This window comes from Boleophthalmus pectinirostris, unplaced genomic scaffold, assembly GCF_026225935.1.
Source record: "Boleophthalmus pectinirostris isolate CB_2022bp ecotype Guang Dong unplaced genomic scaffold, ASM2622593v1 HiC_scaffold_1509, whole genome shotgun sequence".
Lineage (NCBI taxonomy): Eukaryota > Metazoa > Chordata > Actinopteri > Gobiiformes > Gobiidae > Boleophthalmus > Boleophthalmus pectinirostris.
The window spans coordinates 1-25,000 of NW_026571074.1; the positions used below are offsets into that span (position 1 = coordinate 1).

General features: G+C 37.0%; 3 protein-coding genes across 6 annotated transcripts; 1 reads left to right on the top strand and 2 right to left on the bottom strand.

Moving 5' to 3' along the window:
* Positions 1-8: 8 nt before the first annotated feature.
* On the bottom strand, positions 9-16,767 carry cdc14b (cell division cycle 14B). Of its 4 annotated transcripts, XR_008631866.1 has the most exons (14): positions 16,500-16,767; positions 15,340-15,430; positions 14,188-14,263; positions 13,745-13,837; positions 13,595-13,671; positions 13,116-13,182; positions 12,889-13,039; positions 10,780-11,010; positions 9,840-9,978; positions 8,741-8,906; positions 8,555-8,652; positions 4,011-4,187; positions 2,019-2,066; positions 690-752 (listed from the first exon to the last, which is right to left on the bottom strand). XR_008631866.1 is itself a non-coding variant. In XM_055151284.1 (13 exons), exons 1-13 carry the CDS (start codon positions 16,636-16,638, stop codon positions 638-640), a joined length of 1,491 nt encoding a protein of 496 aa, XP_055007259.1. In that variant the 5' UTR covers positions 16,639-16,767; the 3' UTR covers positions 9-637. The 4 variants fall into 4 exon arrangements, 3 of the variants coding, with proteins under 3 accessions (XP_055007259.1, XP_055007261.1, XP_055007260.1); XM_055151284.1 differs by lacking the exon at positions 4,011-4,187 and having other exon boundaries at positions 9-752; XM_055151286.1 differs by lacking the exons at positions 4,011-4,187; positions 16,500-16,767 and adding an exon at positions 15,603-15,860 and having other exon boundaries at positions 12-752.
* A 190-nt stretch (positions 16,768-16,957) lies between these two features.
* Positions 16,958-20,718, bottom strand: prxl2c (peroxiredoxin like 2C). The gene is made up of 6 exons (XM_020937943.2): positions 20,497-20,718; positions 20,233-20,301; positions 18,440-18,493; positions 18,250-18,355; positions 17,649-17,783; positions 16,958-17,566 (listed from the first exon to the last, which is right to left on the bottom strand). The coding sequence occupies exons 1-6, from the start codon at positions 20,677-20,679 to the stop codon at positions 17,436-17,438; spliced, it is 678 nt and encodes a 225-aa protein (XP_020793602.1). The 5' UTR covers positions 20,680-20,718; the 3' UTR covers positions 16,958-17,435.
* A 463-nt stretch (positions 20,719-21,181) lies between these two features.
* Positions 21,182-24,023, top strand: LOC129408218 (F-box/LRR-repeat protein 17-like; the record flags this gene model as incomplete). The annotated part of the gene is made up of 3 exons (XM_055151287.1): positions 21,182-21,359; positions 21,897-22,391; positions 23,655-24,023. Coding segments are annotated over exons 2-3 (846 nt in total), but the record flags the coding sequence as incomplete, so codon positions are not given.
* Positions 24,024-25,000: the final 977 nt, after the last annotated feature.

Consider the following 25,000-nt stretch of genomic DNA (forward strand, 5'->3'; position numbering starts at 1 on the left):
TCAATAATCAACTAAACTCGACATCCCTATCACAGAGAAGGGTGGACATGGGTGGCTATAGCTTCTTGGGGGCTTTCCTTTTCATTATAATGATACAAATTACAATTGGATTATGCACTATCTGTCCAGTTATGAACATAAGTAACTGTGTCATGAAAATGTTTAGGCTAAAGTATTTAAAGAATAAACAGATAAAGAAATAACTAGATATAAACATGGTCTGAAACACTATTTGCATTTCTGAGAATATCAAATATTCGTGAATCATTTATGGCTGAAAATGATCAATAATCAAAACTAAAAACTGGTATCAAAACTAGACAGTCATTTGGCAAAAAAAACAAACAAAATCAATAAAAAAATCAATACAGGTTTAGACCTTTCATGATAAATTATAAAATGGTCTTGATCTATGTCAGAAGTAGTATAGGAGCATATGATAATAATACTAAAGAAACTACTACTATTTAATTAATTAACTATTTTTCTGTGTTAAAAATGTAATTAGATTGCGTAAAAATAGTAACTTTTTTTTCTTCCATGTTGTTTTGAAAATCATATGGTTAAGCATGATCCTTTGAAACTGTAGTATCAAATCGTCACTAAATGCACACAGGAACATTTGTTTGTCCACATTTTAAACTGTTACCACTAACCTGCTACTCAAGCCACTAGAGGGCATCGAAGTCCTGGTCCTCTTCCTGCTGTCGGAGTGTTCGGACAGGGCCTGGATGCTCGCCTGCAGGACGACTCTGCAAAGGAGACACGAACAGGACCCGAAATTACCCCATAACCAAGACTCTGAGTCGCTGTGTGCAGGGTGACCACCTCAAATAATAACATAATATAGTTGTGCATCGTGGTAGGACAAGGAGGGATGGACTTGGTCGCTTTTATCTGGAAGAGTAAAGTTCCCATAATTTTTAAATGTATCTTGCATCAAAACGCAATGAAAACAACTGATACTTTGGAGATAATAAATCATTCATTAACTAATCATTGCATTTATATAGTGCCTTTCAAGACAGCCAAAGTGCTTTACTGATTGATGTCTGCCTGTGGGCGTGGTTCCATCAGTAGATACTGCTCTGTCTGACTCTCAGTTACTTAAATTAGACTTAATCTGGGCTTTATTTTAACACAATCTGACCATAAAGAACTGACTTAGCTGATTTGTGCTGTTAAGTAAATCCCTCTCAAATAGCACAGTGACATTACAGTAACATTACAGTCATAAGCCACAGTCATTCTTATCTTTTTGTTGAAAATCAAACACCTAAAGAGGACTTTGGACACTTGTATTGATCACAGGCTCCTAAGGATGTAATAATAACCGAAATATCGTGATATTGTATCGTCAAAAGTCTCACAATAATATCGTGGACTGTCACAATATATCGAATTACAAGTTCCTTTGCTTAAATTCATGGTTTTCTAGTAGCAACAGCTTATAAACATCATAAACTACATATCCCATGATTCATTTCAGTGCAGACAACATGAATATATATGTTTTTTTACTTGAATTCTTGGGATTATGACAGAAATAATTGACACCAAAATCCTGTCAAGGTATTTTAAAAGCAAAGGAGTGTTCCAACTACAATTATATTAGTCTCTTCAAAATATTGCAATAAATATCATATCGTGAGAAGCATATCGTGATATTGCACCATGAGATTTGGATATCGTTACATCCTTAGAGGCTCCTAAAAATGTCCATTTTCTATTTTTTCTTGTGTTTACAGACTACCTATAAAGTTTTTTTGCTGTATGTGTGCACTGTGTCACCATGGTAACTACACTGCAAAATATAAACTGTAAATGACATATCTTACTAGTCCGCAAAAGGGATTCATTTTGTGCAAGAACAATTTTGTACAGTATTGTGTTTTGTGTAAATATCTTTTCTTTTTAATAGTATTTTTTGGATGAAAGTGGCGCATTGTCTAAATAAATGAGACGAGGGACAGCGGTTTAAAGGTGGTCACCCTTGTCTTGTGAGTTCAGATTTCTACCTCGGGGAGTGAGACGATGACCTTGTATGAATCTTATTCTCTTCTAATCTGAAACACAAGAAATAGAACAGCATAATTATACATTTATTTTTAGGTACTTACTAAAGGGATGGAGGGCAGACAGACAAAATGGAGATAAGGTTAAGAAGGTACAGCAAAGAACACAGCCAGGGGATATTAATGAAGCCAGGTGTTAGGGGTGGGTGATATGCCAAAAAAGATCATAACATGGTTTATTAGACCCACTATTTGACATTATTTAAACACAAATCATGCAGTTAGTATCTTTTTTTTATCATTAAGGGGTGACTAAAACATCTGCTGCTTATAAGAGATAATACTTTACTGAGTCTGTGAGTTATTAAAAGCCCAATATTACGCTATTTTTGATCTATGTTGTCATTTTTTATCTCCATGTGCAGTTGTGTTTTGCTTCACTCACACATATTAAACTCATAACTTCAGCATATTTAGGTTCTTCTTTCCGACAGAAAACACTGCTCCAAATTGTGACATGTCATGTGGTAATACAGGAAGTGCTCCATTGCGTTTTTAAACTTAATACACCTTCACTAGAATCATTTGGGTGATTTTAGATTTGGAATTGCCGATCTCTACTGAACTAAAAGTAAGATGTTAACTTGAAAACTACATTTCCATGACATCACAAGGTGGACCAGAGCATTTTGAGCTTTGAAGATGTAGACAGACTAATAATAAATAGTAATTCAAGCATGTGTGAATGAAACAAAACACAACTCCAGGTATGTTTTTGAGGAGGTACATGGCTTAAAGCTCACAAGAATCTATTTTGTGTAATATAGGACCTTTAAATCCACCTGCATTAAACAGAAAAACACTAAATCAAAATATGACAATTTAATATAATAAAAAAATCCATGTAGTCATAGGATCAGATCACAATTTAAGTTTTTTTTTTTTATTGCCATATCACCCAGCCCAACCACAAATGTTCCAGAAAAATCCGGCGTGGTGCTAATCCTATAAGGACGGGGCCTTTATCACACAGGCTGAAATAGGCCGTCATAGCTACCACAGAAACCAGAAGGATCAACAAAGCCATTAAAATAACAGGGTGAAATGGACTATCTATAGAACAGACACTTCCAGTTGTGTTTTGTATGTGATAGGGCTGCACAATATAATACAATTAAATAAAAATAGAAATATGAGTAGGTGCAATTATTTAGATGAAAGAATGTTCTCTGAAAAGAACTAATTATCCTGGCTTTTCATAGAAAACTCTGGTTGTACCTGTATAAACATGTTTTGAAATTCATGGGATTTTTGTAATAGTTCATATTTCAGTCTTCTCTCAAATGTAAATGCTCCCGGCATCGTTTATAATGTGCAGTCTGAGCAGAATCCTACTTTTTAAACATAAAGCACAAATAGGCCTGTCACGATAACTACTATATTGTTAACCTTATAGTTCCATTTATGAAAGATGGAACAATATACGGTGTTTTGGGTCTCAATATTTACCATTTATACAAATTTCTGTGTAAAAGTGGTGAGATTTTTGCAATTTTTATGTAAGAAAAGCAAGATTTGAGCTATGGAGAGAAAAAATAACTCATTATTGGATCATTCTGCTGTTTATTTATTGTAGCTCAGACTTTTTAATGATACTGTATTTAAGAATGGTTTACTAATCTGTTAATTAATCTGTTGTATTGTGTATTGGTCTGTATTGTGTTAGTGGCATAATGTCAGTGTTTTAATTTAATGCAGTATTTCTGTGCAACAATATATCGTGCTTCAAATTTTGTTATCAAGATAGGTCTAATCACAAATAGCAATATCAGAAAAATCATAATTTGATTTTTTTTTCTCCCTAAAATCGTGCAGCCCTAGTATGTTATCATCTTATTTACAATCTATAATCAAAGGAATAGGAGAAAGGGAAAATGATTTTGAACCAACATCTAATTTGACTTGGGAATTGAGAAGATAGCAGTGCTCACTTACAGTATTTTTACTTAGTGCTCCAGTAGGGGGCAGGTTTTTGGGGGTCTGGCGGGTGGCAGAGTTCATAGAAATCCTAACCCGTCTATACTGAAATGCAGGATGGAAGAAGGGATGCCATACACAATCCACCACAGGGCAAGGCTACACAGGGAGGAGAGCAGCATGGCTACCAGCCATCTGGAAGGAGGACAAATCCAACAAGAGCAAACGGAAAAGAGGAAATAAAAAAGGAAAACACAGAGACACGCCCGGGAAGGACACTCTGATGTTCGAATTTTCCCTCAGACTGGATTAGATAAAAACAACTTTACACAACTTCCACTTTCAATTAATAGATTTTTTTTAAATTGAGATCAAAATTCCAATGAACAAATTAGGTCTGTTTAATCAAAAGATATACAGCCAATCATCTGTCAGTAAAAGTACATTGTTTGGAACAGACTCTGGAGTAAACAAACGCCTTGTCCTGTTTATTCTCATTAAATTAATAATGAAAGTATTTCTTGGATTAATCCATGTTCAAATCTTCAAATGTGATTTATCAAACAGTGCTCTTTTTTTGGCATACTGGCAGCTCTAACTTTCATTTTACTTTTTTTGCCGTCATTGATTCAAGTTAGTTATTTCTTGTTAGGCTGTTAGGTAGGGTTAGTCAAAGATTAAATGTGATTTTTTTTTTTTAAGCATTGTTATTGCTACTATTAATACCCACAATCCAAATCTACATGAATCTACAAATATTATTAACTAAACGTATTTTATAATGTCAGTGCAAATATATAGTAGATATATTAAATACATTTCAAAAATCACACTCTTAAGAATTCAATTTCAGAAGTCCTATGGTGTGGGTTGTTTTCACCAATCCAGTCACAAAAACAATGGAAAAAACAAAACAACAGGAGTGACGATGAACCCGGCTTTACTTAAGTTACAGGTTAGACTGAAACATAGATCCAACATACAAATGTGTTTGTACATGCACAGGTCTGAGGGCTGCAGCCATGCAAGAGACAGAGCCGGAGCAAATGAACACTTTTAATGGATTCATTTCTCCAAGCAACAGTGGAACGCAACATGCACTTTAGTTACACAAACAGTGAAGCCACATGGTGAAGGGCAGCACAGAAACACATATTGCATAGATTACTTTTAACGAACTAACTTACTTACTTAAGAGTCTGTATTATGATATTTTCTGATCTATGCTATAATGTTTCCTCAGCTAAAACATACCTGGAGTTGTGTTTTGTTTCATTTGTTTTAGCACACAAACCCTGCATATTCAGTTCTTTTCCCAAACTGAAAACAATCCATTCCACCTTGTGATGTCATGTGGCAATGCAGGAAAAGCTGCACTGTGTTTTTAAAACCTTCACTAGAATAATTTGGATGATTTCAGCCCAGGTATTGCCAATCTCCACTGGACCAAAGGTAAAATGTAGTTGTTTTTGAGCTTTGGAGGTCTAGACAGACTAATAATAAAGGATGTGTGAATGAAACAAAACACAACTCCAGATATGTTTTTGAAGACTTAACAACATGATAACATGGCTTAAAGCTCACAAGAGTCAATTTTGCACAATATAGAACCTTTATGGGCTATGTATACACCTATTTAGAGCTGTAGTTGACTAAATAAATTCTTTAATCGACTAAAGGCATGTCCTGCTGATCAATTAGTTGACTAAAAGGGGGCATGGCAATCTGACCGAAATTACACGCGAGTTAAACCAAAATCAACTTTCAGACCTTCAATTTTTACTTCTGCATACCTTGCTTTTGCTGCTGTTGTTTCATATGAATCCCAAAAATCTAAATAAAAATAATTACAGTTGAGTAATAAAAGTTTTGGTCAACTAAGACACAATCATTCTAAATGACTACAGCCCTAAACTTACTCCATACATTAAGTTCAATATCTGAGAACATGGTGTGTTGAAAGAATATCCACAAATCTTACTAAGCATAAAAATACATTATTTTACAGACAAAAAAATACACAGTTTATTATAGAGATCAAGCCTGAACACTATTTTGATTTTTGCGTTAAAATCATAAAATAGAAAGTCATATGTTTGACTTCATAAAGGTATGATCAGCATTGGGATTATACCGTAATAAAAAACTAACCAAAATGCTCTTGATATAGCGATTTTGTCCCATCACTAATATGTAACACAGTGCAGTAGGAACAGGAATTTACATCTTAAACTCTTAATTGATTTACTATTATAATAACATGTAATATACAATGATGGCAAAAATATCTACACTGAGAGCATATTTAAAAAAGACAAACTCAAAACAAGCCCTACAACACGTCAACTGCATCAAGACTTTGTTGTGAAACCTTGAGAAGTTGAACAAAAAGCAACTGAAAAAGCCAGCTCTATGGAGGGGCCAACAGTGACAGGCGTGTAAATGTAATGCAGTCACCAAGTGCATTTCCACCTCACACCACAAGAGCGGAAAAAAAAGAAAAAGTTTCAAACTCAGCCACAGCTAGCCATAACATTCAGTCGCCTACAGCAACGATTTCTATAGGAAGAGGATGTCAGTTTGAAAGGAAGTGACATGCACTTACCTCCATTATACAAAACCTCACATGCACTCTCCCCTCTTTCTCTCTCTCTCCCTCTGTGCTATCTTTTCAACGGCAGGCAGCACACGGGCCACACCGGACCCATGAGGCTGCAGCAGAACACTAGCACCTGCCTGGCATGGGACAAAAGCCAAACCCACATGGGTACATTGGCAGAGGCCAGTCCACAGCTGACAACAAGCTCCTACGGCTGGATTCACAGAGGCACAGACTAAACCAATGTCAATCTGTGTGTCATCTCATCTATATACTGTTTTTATTCATAAAAACTTTGACTAATTTAAAATTGTTGTAGCTTAGTGATGATTAGTAGACTTTAGGGTTGTCAAAAGCATCGAAAATGAAATTCTAATAATCACTAATAATAGTATAAGTAGTAAATACTCAATAGAAGTACTGAGCCAGAAACAAAAACAACACAATCTGACATTTCCTGAACAGGTTTTGAATGATCTTAAGCTTTGTTAAAAACTAGGATAAGACCATTTATCATAATATATACATTTTTCAGACCAAAATTTAGCTTATTAGATTGAGACTGAGACTGAGAGAATTGCATTATATTGTCTGAAAGCTGTTTTTTCCATCATGTTAACAAATTGGTATTGAGCCTATTACAGTAGAACACTCACACACTTAAGTACATTATCTATAGAATAAAAGCATGCTTGTTCCCTGGTTGAGTTAATGGATGAGCCCATAATGCTGCAGATGTAAAAGCAAAGGGCAAAACCAATGCCGTCTTGCATCTAATTTTGACTTCTGTGAATAATCTTTGGTCCACATCGCTAAAACCCCCTTTGTGTAAGCATTATGAATTTATGTTTGATTGTAAATTATCATATTTTGTAGGGGTGTAACAATAACTGAAATATTGTGATATCGTATCCTCAAAGTGCGTAGAATAATATCGCGGATCATTACAATATCTCGAATTACAAGTCTCTTTGCTTAAATTAAGAGTTATGGTGCAACAATAGCTAAAAAAAGACAGAGGGAACTACATAGACCATGATCCTTTGCTCCATTTCGGTGTAGACTACAAGAAGAAATAACAGTTCTAAGCACTTTTATGTCTTAGTTCTTTGGATTAAGTCTTGTCAAAGCATTTTAAGAGGGAAAGGTAGCTTATTAACCTCCACAAAATATCGCAATAAATATCATACTGTGAGATGTATATTGTAAAAATATTTCGTAAATATTATATCGTAAGACATTTGGACATTGTTACATCCTTAATCGTGAGCCTCCCCATGATATCGCAATAAATATCGTCCCGTGAGGTTCATACCGTGACGATATTGTAACATGAGACTTAAATATTGTTACACCCCTAATATTTTGTCTATTTCCAGTATATATTTGTTGTGCCTTTCCAAATCCAGCAAGCAAAGTTATTATAAAATATTACTCAAAAGGTATTGTCTTAATAATTCTAACAGTGTAATTACTACCACATCAGCTACAACTGCGCTCAAATCCAAAAGTACGTGAATAATAACCTGTACGATGGCATTGTTGGTATACAGCGTGGTACAGATCAGCCTTTATAAGCCATGCCTGTAACATTGGCGAGCTCACTAAACTTCATTTCAAAATTATCTCAACTTGTAACTCCGCTTATTGAGAAACTGTGAAAAAGTGCATTGTGTAACTTTTCTGGTGGAGGACCTGTCAAATGCTTTTCTACGTGGAGATGTTATTGCGTTGTCTGGAATGTTTCACAGTTTGGTATTAAGCATTTTTATCATCATGGAGACCAAACCAGACCAAGTTTCTGGTCAAATGAAGCAATCCAGGCAGAGCAACGCCATATCCATAGAAACAAGCAGGTGACGGACCCTGAATCAAAAAGTTACACAGTGAAACTTTAAGATTCAAAACTATATTACACTTATTTTACAGCACTATCAACCATGTGAGTTCATGTTGTACTTACGATAAAGATCCTGTCGAAGCCCTGGCCTGACGCTTGCTTTTCAGAGCTCGCAGTTTGTCGCCTTGAGTGAAACCATTTCTCTCCTCATCATCGATATACTACAAAAAATAAAATAAAATAAAAAATAAGATTAATTAGAAAGTACACTTGGGAATGTGTCGGGAATATGTTGGGAACCAAACATACTTGCTCCACATCATTTTTCTTGCTTGTTCTGTTCTTGTTTGTCCCGTTAATGGTGATGTCATCCACTCCAGACAGGATCCTCGTTACGGACATTTTTCCATTTTCCCTTTCATTAAGCATCTTCTCCCGGAAAACGTCGCCCTCTTTCCACAAACTGTTCTGTTTACTACCAAAGAACATTAAAGGTGCATTGTGTGAATTTTCTGGTGGTGGCTCCGTCAAATGCTTTTCTCCATGGAGATGTTATTGCTTTGTCTGGAATGTTTCACAGTTTGTTATTAAGCCTTTATCATCATGGAGACTAAACCAGGCCAAGTTTCCGGTCAAATGAAGCAATCCAGGCAAAGCAACGACATATCCACAGAAACAAGTAGGTGACGGACCCCGAATCAAAAAGTTACACAGTGAAACTTTAAGATTCAAACTATATTACACTTGGCATAAACCTTTCTATCTTTATGAAGACCAAAACAGACAGTTACAGGTCAGATCTGTGGAGAGGCAACTCTTAGGTATTTTTGAGCTATAAAACCACCTGCAATTGAAATATTTATTGTCATACTGTGGAACATTCCAGGCAGAGCAATGACATATCCACAGAAACAAACAGGTGACAGACCCCCAACCAAAAAGTTACATAGTGCATCTTTAAATCAGTACTGATCCTCACGCAGGCCTGTCACAATAACACATTTTTGAAGTTTTACCCTGATGCCCAAAAAATTTGTCACTCCTCACTCTCTCCCCCTATATGTAGTTAACATATTTACAGGATGTTTACGTTCATGTTTCTGGATGGTAAATAATAATTTCACTGCACACTGTACTGCATGCATTTGTGTATATAACATATAAAATAAACTAAAAATACACTTTAGTTAGTTTGTATATAAAATAGAAGTCATAGAATTTCAACTACAGCTCAAAAATCTTGAGCAAAAAGAGAAAGTACTGACAACAAAACAAAAAATTATTGCATCTGTCAAGAATTGTTCAGTAATTTATTGTACAATTAATGAATATAGCAATTGTTGTGACAGGCCAATACTCATGTAGATCATTATTATTATATTATTGGACACTAGATACAAAAACTTACTCATCAACAAAGTTCTGTTGAGGACCAATGACGGATCCTGGTCGGCAGATCCGTATCCAAGCGATGGCTTCTGCAGCAGTAAGGCGGTAATGCTTCATCATGTAACATGCGATTAAGGTGCCTGTTCTCCCCAGACCAGCTGAAAGAGATGATTGTAAATATAACAACTACTTTCCTGTTTTTACAAACCTCATACAAACATTTAGTGCAGCATGCCCTTATGATGGTGCGAAGCTAATGCAGCTCAAACAAAGCTGTAAACCAGTGCTAGAATGCAACAAACTAAAAGTAGTAAAGTACTTAGTTATATTTTGAAGTGGATACTTTTTACTTTTACTTCACAACATCTGAAAGCCAGTACCTATACTTTCTACTCCACTACATCTTTACTGAAAAGTAAAAGTATTTTTTAGAATTGTGAGTGACTCAATCAGGGTTTATTTTGAACACATTTGTAGTTTGAGCAAACACAATTATACACATAAAAACAACTACAAAAAAAATATGAATTCAACTGATTTAGCTGAACAAAACTGAACACAAATCTTTATCAAAATCACAACATTTTAAATGTTACAAGACCTTTTTAAAGTAAATTTTTAAACGGGTACTTTAATACTTTTACTTAAGTAGATTTTCTCATGTGATACTTACTTTAACTTGAGTATTTTTCTGCTCCAGTATCTGTTCTTTTACATAAGTAACAAAACTGAGCACTTTGAAAATTGAGTACACCACTGCTGCAAATATATAGTGGGGTGGTGAACCCTGTCAAAATATTGGCCAATGACGGAGCTCAAAAGCTGATAACAAATATGCTTAAAGAGCAAATATTTGCCATCTATATCAATTTTCCCTATTGATAATTACAGAGCACTTCCATAAGAAACATCCATATGCTGTATATGTCGAGATGCATAAATATAAAGTGACTGCATACCTTTACAGTGAACAGCAATTCCTCCTTCTGCATTTTCACAGATGTTGAGAAACTTCCGGACAATGGAGTCATTTGGAGTACTGCCATCCACAAAGAACAGGTCGTGGTGCTCAAAGCCAGAGTCTGTGAAGCGCCTGGCATCGTACATCTTCTTGTTTAATCGGATGACAGTGGTGATGTTGTGTTTACGGAAATAGGGAATGTAAGCTTCAGGAGCATGGAGAGGGTATCCTGTAGGGAGGAAGATTCTGTCAAGATTATTTGGTTATTATCTTATTGTGATATTATTTTATGCTATAATATTAAGATATATTTGTATTTCTATATTTGTATTTTTTATTTCTACATACACATTTATATAATTAGACTTTATTTGACACCAGTCCCTTGCTATTTTTGCTTCCTATTTTTAATTTATTATTACCATTTATATTTTTACACTTTGTTATTAATAGATTGTTAATAAATTGTCACGTGTGAGCTACTGTGTCCAAATAATTTTCCTTGTGGATCAATAAAGTTTGTCCAAGTCTATTTCAGGTTAGAGTATGACCATAACAATGTAAAAAAAAAAAAAAGGGCCCATATTATGCTGTTTTCTGATTATAATGTTGTTTCCTCATCAAAAACAGAGTTGTTTTTGTTTCAGTCACCCACATTTAACACAGGAACCCTGCATATTTAGGCTGAGTTTTCTCAAACAAAAAAAACCCACTCTGTTTAACCTTGTAGAGATGCTGACAGCCCGATACTACAAGAATTACTCAAACAAGTGTAAATGAAAGAAAACAAAACTCCAAGTATGTTTTTGAGGAGGTAAGTATTATGTGTAATATAGGACCTTTAAAATGTGAAGAGTTCAAATGCTAAAACAAGTACAGAACAGTTTTGTTATCATCTTCTACAGGTGTCATCATGGAACTATATTTTAATTGCATTTGGCATTTCAAAACATTTATATTGATACTTTGCAGCTGATGTCATAACAGTCTCTCGGGGTGTGACGCTAACTGAAAGCACCGACTTCACTGGAACTAAAACAAGTGAGATGATTTGTGCGGTTAAACAAGTCTCTTACACATATAATTATAGTCACAACAGTTACAGCTTCGGAAAATAGCAGCATATGCCAACAGTTTTTTGTTTTGTTTTTTTCAGCTGGGACGCTCACACATAAACAGCTCACACCTGTACATCAAACACCTATGAATGCTCGTATTGATCACAGTTCTCCTAAAAATGTGTTCTTTAAATATTTTTTTTTCCCCCTTTGAGATTTCAGACAATCTTTTTGGCAGTGTTTGCTAATGTGTGTGCATTTTGCCACCATTGTAACTTCTGAACATTTAGTCATAAACATAGAGGAAAAAACACCCCAGCATAATGCCACTGCAAAGTATCAATACAAACCGCAAACCTTTGATTACTTTAACCTGAACATATTTATTTTTGCAAATAAGCCCTTCATATGTATACAATTTATGAGCAAAAATAAGTAATTTAAATTGAAGCTATACTTAAAATGGTTGTTAATGGTGCACTGTGTAACTTTTTGGTTGGTGGTCTGTCACCTGGTTGTTTCTATGGATATGTCACTGATCTGCTTGAAATGTCACACAGTATGACATTAAACAGCACTACCTTACATTTACTCAATTACAGGTGTTTCTATTGTTCATAAAATACCTAGAAAAACAGGCATTCTGACTGTGAACGGGGTCGCCTCTCCACAGAACTGATCAGTAACTTGGTCTGGTCTTGGTCTTAGTTTTGGTCTCCATAAAGATAGAAAGGTTTCACACCAAACCATGTAACGTTCCAGACAAAGTAATAACGTTTCCATGGAGAAAAGCATTTGACAGACCATCCACTAGAAAAGTTCTTTAAAGTCATGTTTAGTTTACTTTTTCATTCATAAAGTTTGATTTTGCAAAAGCTGGTAACATGCTATAGGAGTGGTGACCTTTTTAACACAGTAAATTGAGATTTCAGTTGTTTGATCATGGCAGTCAGGAAAAATATTTTTTCTCACAAACTCCCTAACACTAAAATTTGTACCCTGTGGACAAAAATGTGTAACAAACCACATGTAATTTAAAATCTCGTTACCATTTTCTATTTTGCTTTTAGGGTGAGGCCCGCTAAAAGCAAGAAACTTCCCAGGAATTATCCAGTTAAAATCTCCATTTTCTGCACGCTCATAATGCTCGTACTCTTCCACGTCAAAGTTGGAAAAGTCCAGCCAGCCGAATTCAAGGGCCTACATGAAGAGATAAGTTTATTAGAGGCATAAACACAGATTAAAGATTAAGAAGATTAAAGATGGAATGCAATACCTTATGAATCGCCCAGAGGCAGTCTAGGATATTTAGATTGTACATGCATGTTCCAAAAGAGGCATCCCTGAGGACAAATTCAAATCGGATTAGTTTGGAGTTCAGACAAACTTTACTGCAAAATATCTGCCATCAAAATAATTTTATTTAGTTAATGTTGTTAGTCTAGAATCCATCTGTCTATATAAAGGTCTGAAGGTTAAAATGCATTACATAACATAAATAATATTATTGACTTTCCTCAGATCTCACAAATGCAAAAACTACATTTACAATAATTTTACAGTACTGCAATGTCTACCAAAACAATATGAAACTGTTAAAACATTGTACACAAACATGTTTTTACACAGTTATTTAACAAAAGATATTAATTTAAGGGAAAAATAACTTCTGATTCTCTGTTTTAACATCAAGTATAATCAAGAAGAACAATCTCTTTAGAAATAAAATGTCAAAATTTGTATGTAGTCACTTACCTAAATGGAATATATGTTGAATTCCGTGAGACTAAAAGATTATAGGCTTCATCTGGAGTCATGTTCAGATGCATTACCTCAATAAGTAAAAGAAAAATTTATTTAGCACATATTTACACTGTTTGTGAAGTTGTTAGTTAAAATACTTACTGCATAAGAACCGATTAGATAGGCAGCATTGGCTTGTTTCTTCTGATCTCCGCAAGTATAAAATATGATTTTCTTTCTTGAAAGACAAATTGACTGGACACAAACAAATCAATATTTAAAGATGAGTTATGCAACTTTTCTGGTGGAAGTCCTGTCAGCTGCTCATCTCCATTAAGATGCTGCTTTGCCTAGAATGTTCCACTGCATGCTATTAAACTAAACGTCTGTCACCATGGAGACAAGGACGTAACTAGAACAAGTCAGAGGTTTCATTGTGTCGATAAGCGAGTAGTATATATTAAAGTATTTTGTAAGTAATAAAACACATGTGATTAAATAAAAGACAGTAAGACAGATCAGTAATGCCATACTGTGGAACATATAGACCATTATTAAATTTGCTCTTCCCTGTAAATCGTGGATCAGTGGAGTGTGTAAATTACCTTGAGCTTCTTCGTCAGCTTGCAGCAAAAGCGATAAAACATGGCCAGGTTGAGCGGGCCAAAGTCCGCATAGAAACTGAGGAGAAAAAGAGGAGTGTCAGGGTGGCTATTTCTGCACATTGCACACAGCCCCGGTCTCTGGAGATCCGAGACTGGAATCAGCGACGAACAATGTGAAAACGCAAACTAAAGTACAGTACGAGCTGTTTGCAAGAGGTCAATGCAGCTGCAGCAGTCAGGAACTCTCACAATGATGATAAAAATAGCTTATAATTAAAAGGGGCATTGTGCAACTTTTCTGGTGGAGGGTCTGTCAAATACTTTCCTCTGAAGAGATGATATTGCTTTGTGTGGCATTAAATCTTTCTACCTTCATGAATGCATTTTTCTAGATATTTTTGAGCTATAAAAACACCTGTAATTAAAGAAATGTAAGGTAGAGGTGTTTAATATCTTAGTATGGAACATTCCAAACAGAGCAATTAAATATCCATAGAAAAAAAGCAGGTGACGGAGCCCCAAAAAAGTAAAAAAGTTACATTGTGCACCTTTAATATGTTATTTTATGTAGACATTTGTGTAAGCATACTTTTTTTTTTTTATATAATTTTGAGAATTTTCTGCGTATATACACTCAGCACATTAATAACACAAACATAAATATAAACAGAAACAAATTTAAATTAAACAAATGAATAAAGTAAAATTTAAAAATGCATGTATACATTTTAAACAAAGCTCTATAGACGGAAAATGTAAGCAATTTAAGAACAATCTTAACCATATATGCACAAGTACTGTATTATTATTATTATGAGTTTATGTAATAGGCTACTGCTACCACTGCTTTATTTCAATAATAAAAATAACAATGCCGCATACACACTGCCAGAATTCAATAAATAGAAAGGAATTTAACATTACCCAATAAAGCATAAAGATTCATTACATTTTGCCAAGTCAACTGGGGTCCTGTGAGTGCAAGGCAATAAATTATGCATAAACAACAAATCTGCAGCTAAACTAAGATTAAAATAATAGACAAAATAATAAAAAATAAATAAAAAAGCACAGTAAATGCAAATGAAGTCTGTTTAATATCATGGTAAGACTGTAGTGCATTGAAAATCCGTGCAATGTTTTGTAACTTACTTTTCGTAGGAAAGTTCATCGTCTATGCAGAAACAGTGGCGGTCCGCGGTGCTCTTGATCTTTTGCTGGAGTATGGCGAAGTACAGTTGATCTGGAGGACAAACAGAGGAGGAAGAAGAGAGGGAGGAAGGGAGGGGGAGGGCCACACCACAAGACAGAGGGGTTAGTGGTGATTGTCAAAGTCCCTTTAACTGCGTCCCGTTAACTTGAAAAAGTTAAAACACCGTCTAAATCTGCAGCTAAAACAACTTTATGCACCGTACCCTCTATGATCTCAATGCATCGTGAAGAAACGTCGTCCGTACTCATCCTTCCCACTGTTCGGAACAACTCCAAAACGCGTAAAGGTCAAAAATCTCTAAAAGGACCCAGGCATAACTTGTCAAATGTTACAATTATGAGGCGTTCAGGATAAATTAGATAAAAATGTGTTAAAATAAAATAAAATCGTCCTCGTTGTGTTTGTTTTCAAGCTGAGGAAAGTTACCAGCCGAGGAGGGAAGGGACATTCGCAAGTGCGCACTCTGCTGAAAATGAGCACCCCCTCCGATGTTCCCTGCGACGCTATTGGCTGGAGGGAAAACTTCAGACCTCGCTATTGGACAAATACAATGCCACATATGCCTGGCCCCGCCCCGTTTCGTTTAAAGTTCTCTTCAGAAGACACATGATAGGCCCCGGGAAAGTTGCCCAAGCGGTTGCTAGGACGATCCCTCAGCCAGTCAAAATCCTGATTTCCACTTGGTTGACCCTTCCTTTTCCCAGGCTCCAGCTGCTGGAAGATGTCAATGGAGCAGCAAATGCGATAAAATTCTGTAGTAGCTGGTTATTGTGAGTGAAACATGGTCTGATAGCGCTGTGTGTGGATATTATTTTAAGTTGTGAGGACAAACCTTCTTGAACTACACAAACTAAACACCGACGTTTGGCTCCTCTAACTTCTTCTCTGGATAAACCGACCTTTATAGGCCCAGACCACTAAGCCGCTGCAAAGACACCAGGGATAAACCGTCACAACCTATCCACAGATGGTGTCGCCATGTTAGGTCAAAATATAAAACAAAGTCATTTGCGTTTCCTTTTAACCAAATGTGTACATTGTGTCTGTGCGTGCGTAGTGGGCTTGGAGTTGAGTGGGTTCACTGCGCAGACCCACTTACCTGTTATCTCAATGTAAATATCAGAGTTTGGCTCCGCCTCTGAGCTGTTGTGAGCTGCACAGCGCTTTTTCCTTGACTCGGCTCGTCTCCGCTCGCTCTTGCGTTTCATTTTCTCCTCAGATATGCGCACATTGCGCATTGGTCATTTGGACGCTATGAAAAGGCTTGTCCCCGTTTGCCCCGCTGTTATTTCGGCATGTCTGCGCTGCGCCCGGGCTGATCCGGATGGTTGCGTGTTCTGGATGTGTCAGCCGTGGCACTGCTGCTGCTCAAGCCTCTCTCTGAAGTCCGTGACGTCTCCAACAGGGGAAGGTCTCTGAATCCCCTGCATGTGACGTATCCGCGTAATGTCCAGTGACTGCGCTCCACTGTACAACTGCAGCATATGGAGCCTATCCTACAACATGAATGTAGCTCTGAGGACAACAGGGTGGTTAAACACCTTTATTTTACTACATCTTTATGCCTTTGTTACAGTGTTATTACATGCCAGTTACAACACTGCAATAGCAATTTGAAATCAAATGAAATGACCACTTAATAGCCTAACAAATGCAGACTACATACAAAAGAGACAAAGCTCAACAAACCACTCACGTGGCTGCCGTACAGAAACCTGCCTATAACAAGAGGTGTCGGAGTGCATCACACTGTATAGTGTAAACATTTAAAAATAGTTTTCTGTGTCCAGCAAATATGCATTTGCAGATCTAAATTTCAAAAATATCCTACAGTTCAACTGTAACAGCTTATAAAAAATAAATAAATAGCAAGATTAAAAAGAAAAGACTCTTAAAAAACCTAGGAACATCTTTTTCAAGATGGAAATGCAAAATCAGTTCTGCAAAATGGCTGCATTGTCACAACAGTTGCAAATTTTGAGCAGGTGGTGTTGATGATAGAGTTGAGTCTAAAACCTGTATCACAATACGGAGCCTATACATGGATGATTTTGTGCTTATGACTAAAGTCCAGGGTCTGTTGAACTCCAGCCAGCTGCAGCAGCCAGTTAATGGGCATGTGATCCAGATGGTTCATATCACAATGGAAGAAATGGATATTAGAGCCTACAGGAAGAACCAGGAAACAAATGAGTGTTGTTCACATAGAAGAGAAAAGGAAAACTATTCTGGGTATGAACGTGTTTACCTGGCCCAACTATCATGGCTCCTCCTTGCTGATTTAAGTCTCCTTGGAAATCGAAGGCGGGACTAGTCATAGCTCTCCATATACTTTTCATTTGACCAGTGAAAAGACCTGATTTAACATGTGGACTGTTGTGACCTGTAGTTACAGACAGAAACACACTGATAAAGCAAAACATTATCACTACATATATTACACTACACTACATATATTACACAAAATTGACTTGTGAGCTTTAAGCCATTTAAGAAAGTCAAAAACATTCCTTGAATTCACACATGTTTGAGTATTATTATTATCATTTAGTAGAAGTAGTAGTAGCAGTAGTATTTGTCTGTCTACATCTCCAGAGCTGAAAATGAGCACTGCCTGTATTACCACATGACATCACAAGGTGGAAACGAGAGGTAAGTTTGAGAGAAGAGTTCAGTCTAAATATGCTGGGTGTGTGTGTTAAACGTGTGAATGAAACAAAACAAAACTTCAGGTATGTTTTTGAGGAGTTAAAAGCATCATAACAAAGATTTAAAAAGTGTAATATGGGCCCTTTAAGTAATCAATAATAATCTGATTGTTACAAAGTAAATGTTTAACACTTTCATACCTGACTGTGTGAACTTTGCTTCTCTTTTCAGCCCAAGTTTCTGATAAATGCACCTTTCTGGATCCACATATATTTCATAAGGATATCCTGTCAATGAGCAGAATGACTGGAAAAAAAAAAAAAAAAATTGATTAGATAATGAAATATAAGATGCAAGATAAGATGAGCAAATATTTTATTTCTTGTTTACCTCGATGTGTTGAGGAGCAGATTGACCAATCACAACAAGGTTTATATTGCCTGCCTGTTCCACACAAACATTTTAATTTACAAGCACTAAACAAGTGAATCAACTTAAAGGGCCCATATTATGCTATTTTCTGATCCATGTTATAATGTTATTTCCTCATCAAAAATAAACCTGGAGTTGTGTTTTGTTTCATTCACACGTTTAACACACAAATCCTGCAAATTTAGGCTGAGTTCTTCCCTCAAACAGAAAACACTCTGCTCCACCTTGTGATGTCATGTGGTAATACAGGAAGTGCTCCTCTGTTTTTACACTCCATACACCTGCACTGAAATCATTTGGATGATTTCAGATCTGGAATTGCCCAAATCTCTACTGAACAAATGGCAAAAAGTAGCTGAAGTAGCTTGAAAACTACCACTACATGACTCATAAGGTGGAACAGAGGATTTTGAGCTTTGTAGAGTGTTATACAAACATGTGTAAATGAAACAAAACACAACTCCAGGTATGTTTTTGATGAGGTAACACAACTATAACATGACAAATAGTCCACGTTGATCAATTTAGTGTAATACAGGAATCTTTAAATTAATGAATAAGCCATAAAATAAATATTTAGGGTGGCATATGGTAGTGAGGAATTTGGAGTTCACTAACTTGATGGTTGGTTCAATCTCTGCTAACAACAAGCCGTCCTGCCATGGTGTCTTTTGGCAAGACACTTTTCTCACTTTGCCTGTGTGAATGTGTTGGTGTGATTCTTTGACTGGTGGTGAAAAGAGGGTCAAGTTAGCTCTTATATACATTAACACGCAGTATATGGCATTTAATTGTAAGGTTGCGCTTTTATTTTGGTGACTTCCGGTGTGAACGGAAGTGAAGGAAAAACCGTTAGCTTGTTATAAAGAAAAGACGCAAAGTAAACACGGTAACGTTAATAGTGAAAATCAAAACAACGGAGAAAAGTTATATAAAACAAAGTAAAGATAGCTACAGTCGACAGGGGAACAAGGTTTGTTTGACTTGTTAATGTATATTTGAACTTCTTGTCATTTGTATCAAATTAATGTTAAATATGGATAACGGTTAAGCAATGTAATGAGCTAGTGATGCTGTAATCGTATGGTAATTGCTGTTATTTTGTTCGTGTCTAGCTCTTACGTTGGTTCTATGACACGGCAAGGAAAGATTAAAAGTCATTTAACCATCAGTTCTGGCCTTCTCAGTTCGACTGGATGCTACAGAGGGCATATTAATCACAGTTCTATAATATCTGGACTTTTCCAGGAGCCGCTCAGTTATTACAGAACTCAAACAAACAAAACAATGAATATTAAAAATGCCATGTGCTTCTCTCTGTGGAGAAGTTTTTGTTTGTCTAATGTTGTCTGTCATCAAAAATACATAAGCATCTCTTCACAGGTCTGATGTATAATAACTTCGCCTAGTGCAGACCTGCTTGTCTCCATGGACACAGAAATTTTAAGCCATACTGTGGGACATTCCATTCAAAAGCATGGAGACAGGCAAGTGATAGTCCCTACACCAGAAAAGTTACATAACACACCTTTCTTAAAAAAAAATTCAAATTCTGCAAATCAAAATAGTGTAAACATAACCTAAATACTGATCTCGTTTAAGGACGGAATACTAGACATGTTAATTATCGTAAAATATCATTCAATAAAATTCAATAGTTTGATCCACTATTTTGATTTGTAACCTGCTGTCTCTTAATGCACGTTTCATTTCGTTTCACGAGCTAAATAAACAGTATCCTTGCCTCTTACCTGCAGTATCTCTCTTGGAATTTTGCTCAAGTCTTCCACATATTCTTTACAGCTGTAGCACAAGAAATTCTGCCAAAAGAAACCACAGCAAACCATTAGACATGAAAGTGAATTCTTATAAACACAACTAGCCTATTTTACAAGTCAAATACAGATGTGTGTCCACACCTGTTGGCTCTTAGATGTCCTTACTATCCTTTGGTGTAACCTGTGGAATAGTTTTCAGACTGGCTAGAAGAATGTGCGCATAAAGCAAAACCTTACCCGTACAAAAATGACGATTGCTTTCCTGTCTTGATATAATTTCTTGAACGGAACAACGACTCCATGTCTGTTGTACACTAAACAATCTCCAACTTCCTCAAGACTGAAATCTACACTTGCTGCAGATCCAATGTCGCAGTTGTCTTTAGTTATTTGTTGCGTTATGGGTGAAACTTCTGCCATTTTCTGAGGTGCTCTTCCCCCCCCGACTGGACGCAGCTATTTCTGGGATTGGGAGTTGTCGCTTAGCCGGGGGAGACGAGGAGACGGAAACTCACGCCCATGCGTCGACTCTCTGTGCGTCCTGAGCACAGATCCATGACCCCAGTCTGTGCGCTGTGCGGACACGCTTCACATGTGGAGACTGTTTTAACTTTCTGTTAAAACATTTATAGGGCCAATAACTAAAGGGGATACAAGGATACAGGCATGATGTGACATGTAAGAATCACTGCACATCGCACCTACTGAACTGCACCTTGTGCGCAAATAGACATGAAGTTGGACCAAACTGATAATAAGCATAAGTGGGTAGAAACAAGATGCTTGGTAAAAACAGCAAAATGCACAATAAAAGACCAAAGGAGAACGCATTCCTGCAGTACAAATGTTTGAGAAGTTTAGTGTGACATTTGTGACAAGCTGCCTCGCCGGCTTCCGTCTCCCCGCCCCTCTGTGCGGAAGTGTTGTCCTCGCAGCTGCAGAGCCTGAGCTGCCTCTGTTTGGATAAACATTGTGGATTTGAGCAGCAGGCTTTCTGTTTTTGTGCATCTTTTGCATCGCCGTGTCGAGCCCACTGTCTCCGTGCAGCATAGCAGTAGTATGCGCGCACTGTGCGTGGTGGGGGAACACCGTGTGCACTGGTAAGGTGCTTTATGTGGGGCTGCAGCTAACTTAGCATGTAAAGATGAACTGAGCTAGCCTGTCACAGTGCTGAAGGCTGGGAGAGGGCTTATTTGGTTTTCCCCAAAGTTAAAAGTTACTTTTATCAAATCCTTGAAAGGGTAGCGTCTGCGGCTCGCGTCTTTCCCTCTGTGACGGACAGACAATTGACCACCTGTTCACTGTTTACATCTTTGTTGTCATCAGGCACACGCTGTGGCGCTGCTCTGTGCCCCAACAATGTCTCATTTCTGCTTTTTGGGTTTGACTCGAGGCAAACTGAGTACAAAGCCTTAATATCTGTCCATTTACGTGTGTTATTTGTTGTCTAAACGAGCGTCTCTGTTTCTGTGAATGGACAGTGTGCAGAAGTACAGGCTGCATACTTTTAATAGCCTGTGTAGTGATAAAAAAATTTGTGTCATATATATTAAAAGATTTTGAGTCAGCTCAGTCTATTTATGCTTAATGATCCATTATAGTGTTGCCTTTAAAGACTTCTTCACTTCTTTTCACAGTTAACGTGAATCATCTATATGGGCCATCTTCTCTCTAAAAATGGTTTCCATCTGAAGAAGAGGACTCGTAAACTTCATCACAGGAAGAAGAAGAAGAGGAACTGTTTGCTTCAGGGGCCGTGCATGCTGTGCTTCATTATCCACAGCAACAACACAGACCCTAACGAGGAGAGTGACCACTACAAGGCCGGAGTCAACAACCACCACAGCAGCATCACTGCAGTCAGCGTTCCAGGGGTCGGAGTGGGAATAGGGGCGGCCGCTGCCTCTAAACTTGCAGAACGATACGCCTCACTTGCATCACCGGAGGATTGTTCAAAGTTCCTTTTGTCTCCACGAGAACTAGCGCTTTTAGAAGACCAGGGCCGGAGTCTGCTTTCAGCTGTTCCGGCGAAGCTGATCCCACAGCCAGTGGTGTTTCGGACTGCTGGAGTGTCTGTGACTGTCCCCATCCCTGTGCCTCTGCCTGTCTGCACCAGCGGTTATACTGAGATGGTAGGATGAAGTTTACTTGTTTATTTGTGTTTGGTGCTGATTGAATGGATTGTAGTTTAGGGGTTGCCACCTTATACCTCTGAGAATAATTTTTACAACCTGAAAATGAAAAATGAAAAAGACATACATTTGATCAGATCCATGCTCAGGTTAAAGGTCCCATATTATGCTGTTTTCTGATCTATTTTGTAATGTTGTTTCCTCATCAAAACTTTCCTGGAGTTGTGTTTTGTTTCAGTCACACACACACAAACCCTGCATATTTAGGCTTAGTTCTTCTCTAAAACAGAAAAAAAAACACTTTGTGATGTCACTTTGTAATGCTCCGCTGTGTTTTAAAATTTCATACACCTTCACTAGAATCATTTGGCTCATTTCAGCCCTGGAATTGTAAATATCTACTGAACAAAAGGTAAAAGGAAGCTGCTCATTTGAAAACTACCGCTTCACAACATCACAAGCTTTGGAGATGCAGACAGACTAAAGTTTTACTCAAACTTGTGAATGAAACAAAATACAACTCCAGGTGTGTTTTTGATCAAGTAACAACATTATAACATGACCAACAGATCATAAGAGTCAGTTTTGTGTAATATAGGACATTTAATATCTCCAGTAAGTCAAAGTTGATTAAACAAGTTACCGTGTGCTCCAGATTAGCTCTGAAAATGGAACCGAAATAATCTATTACTATACCAGTGTTTCCCATTAATACAGGAGAGTATGGTGCTCTGACATAGTCTGAAATTCTCCCCCATATCGTAAAAACAACTTGGACTAAATTGACATACCAAACTTTGACTTTGTTTCTCATTGCGTCATCATAAACTTACAAAAGAAACTAGACTGGTCAAAAGTGACTGCGTAAAAAAGTGCTAAAGTAAGTGACATTTATACTCTATAAATTTAATGAGATTAATTTATTCAAATTACAATGATTTGTCCTGCCATAATCTTAAACATATCTATGGGAAACACTGTGATACACAAACATGGCATTTCATAATCACTATGTCTCGACTTAAACCACTCATTGATTAGACAACTTGCAGCTGATCCCTGATCTGATAGAATTTATAATGTTGATTATTAGTCCTATGTGCATTTTATATATGTGCATAGACCTAAGTCTCACTGGGTGCACCCAAATACAAAATAATGCAGGAAAAATGTTGATCAATACTAGGAGTTGTGGTCTACTGTCTGTGAAATTGTTGTTATTACCAAAAGATAAAGTGTTTATAGCATGTTTGAATGTGGCAGGTCTGTAAGAGGAAGTGCTCTGAGGTGCAGAGGTGCACTCCCTGTAAGCAGCCGCGCTGTGCCTTCTCTGGGCCTGAGGGAGCCCTGGACAATGGAGCGGAGGAAACCTCCTCCGATGAGCCCAGCACCTGCCAAGGCCCTGTATGTCCTGATCCCTCCGCTGCTCCCTCCGCCTCTTCGTCCACTTCCTCCTCTTCCTCCATTGCTCCCACTGAAGGCTGCTGTGGGTTGGGACACCCTGTAGATGTGCCCCATAGCTCAAACTCATCCCCATGCTGTAATCACCACCATGACGACAACCAGCCCAAAGCTCCAGAAGCTGCAGAGCATTTAACTATCAACCAACTGCCTTCCTCCATCCTCCTCAAAGTAAGCACTATATACTTCAAAATTGTACGCTCATTAAAAGGACATTGTTCTAAGTTTTAAGCACTCACCTTCTGTTCTAGATATTTGTGTGACATTGGATATATTCTTTTACTACCATATCCTGACATTATCATTCTGAAAGATGTCAAATTGGAACAGTAGAACAGCACTTACATTTATCTGACAGTTCTTATGATCTATTAATGGGGCATTGTGTAGGTTTTCTGGTAGAGGGTCCATCACCTGCTTGTCTCCATGGAGAATGTTCCCTGGTGTAACATTAAACACCTCTATGTAGCATTTATTTGTTACGGGTATATCAGTTGCTCAAAAATACAATAATTCTCTGTGAATAGGGTTGCCTCTCCACAGATCTGACCTGTAATTTAGCCTAGTGTCCACAATGAGACAGATCGGTTTAATCTATACTGTGGAACATTCTAGACAAAACAAAAACATCTCCATGAAAACAAAGTTACGCAATGCACCTTTAAAAAACTAAACCATGACCAAAACCACTGAATTAGGACTAGGAATTAGGAAAACCATGACTAATATCTGCAATTTTTATGTTATAATGAAAAAAAGTACATGTTCACCAGATAGGGAATATTATAATATATTTTGTTTATTATTACATTAGTCAGTAATGCATGTCTCTATGTTTTTGCAATATATTGTGCATCTATGGTACTTAAAAGACCTATATTACGCAAAAGTGACTCTCTCGTGAACTTTTATCTATGTTATATCTTTCTACCTCCTCAAAAACAAACCTGGAATTGTGTTTTGTTTCAGTCACACATTTCTGTGTAATCCTGCATTATTAGTCTGTCTACATCTCTAAATCTCAAAATACTCTTTTCCACCTTGTGACGTCATGAAAACATAATCAGTAGAGATTGGCAATTCCAGGGCTGAAATCATCCGAATGATCCTAGTGATGGTGTATGTAGTTTAAAAACACAGTGGAGCAC

Coding starts and splice junctions, on each gene's coding strand:
- prxl2c (XM_020937943.2), bottom strand. CDS start 20,679: ATGGCAGAAGTTTCACCCATAACGCAACAAATAACTAAAGACAACTGC. Junction 18,494..20,232: donor TTCCAAGAGAGATACTGCAG/GTAAGAGGCAAG, acceptor TGTGTGGAACAG/GCAGGCAATATAAACCTTGT. Junction 17,784..18,249: donor AGCAAAGTTCACACAGTCAG/GTATGAAAGTGT, acceptor CTGTAACTACAG/GTCACAACAGTCCACATGTT.
- cdc14b (XM_055151284.1), bottom strand. CDS start 16,638: ATGCGCAATGTGCGCATATCTGAGGAGAAAATGAAACGCAAGAGCGAG. Junction 13,838..14,187: donor AGCTGACGAAGAAGCTCAAG/GTAATTTACACA, acceptor GTTTGTGTCCAG/TCAATTTGTCTTTCAAGAAA. Junction 13,040..13,115: donor GCCTCTGGGCGATTCATAAG/GTATTGCATTCC, acceptor CTCTTCATGTAG/GCCCTTGAATTCGGCTGGCT.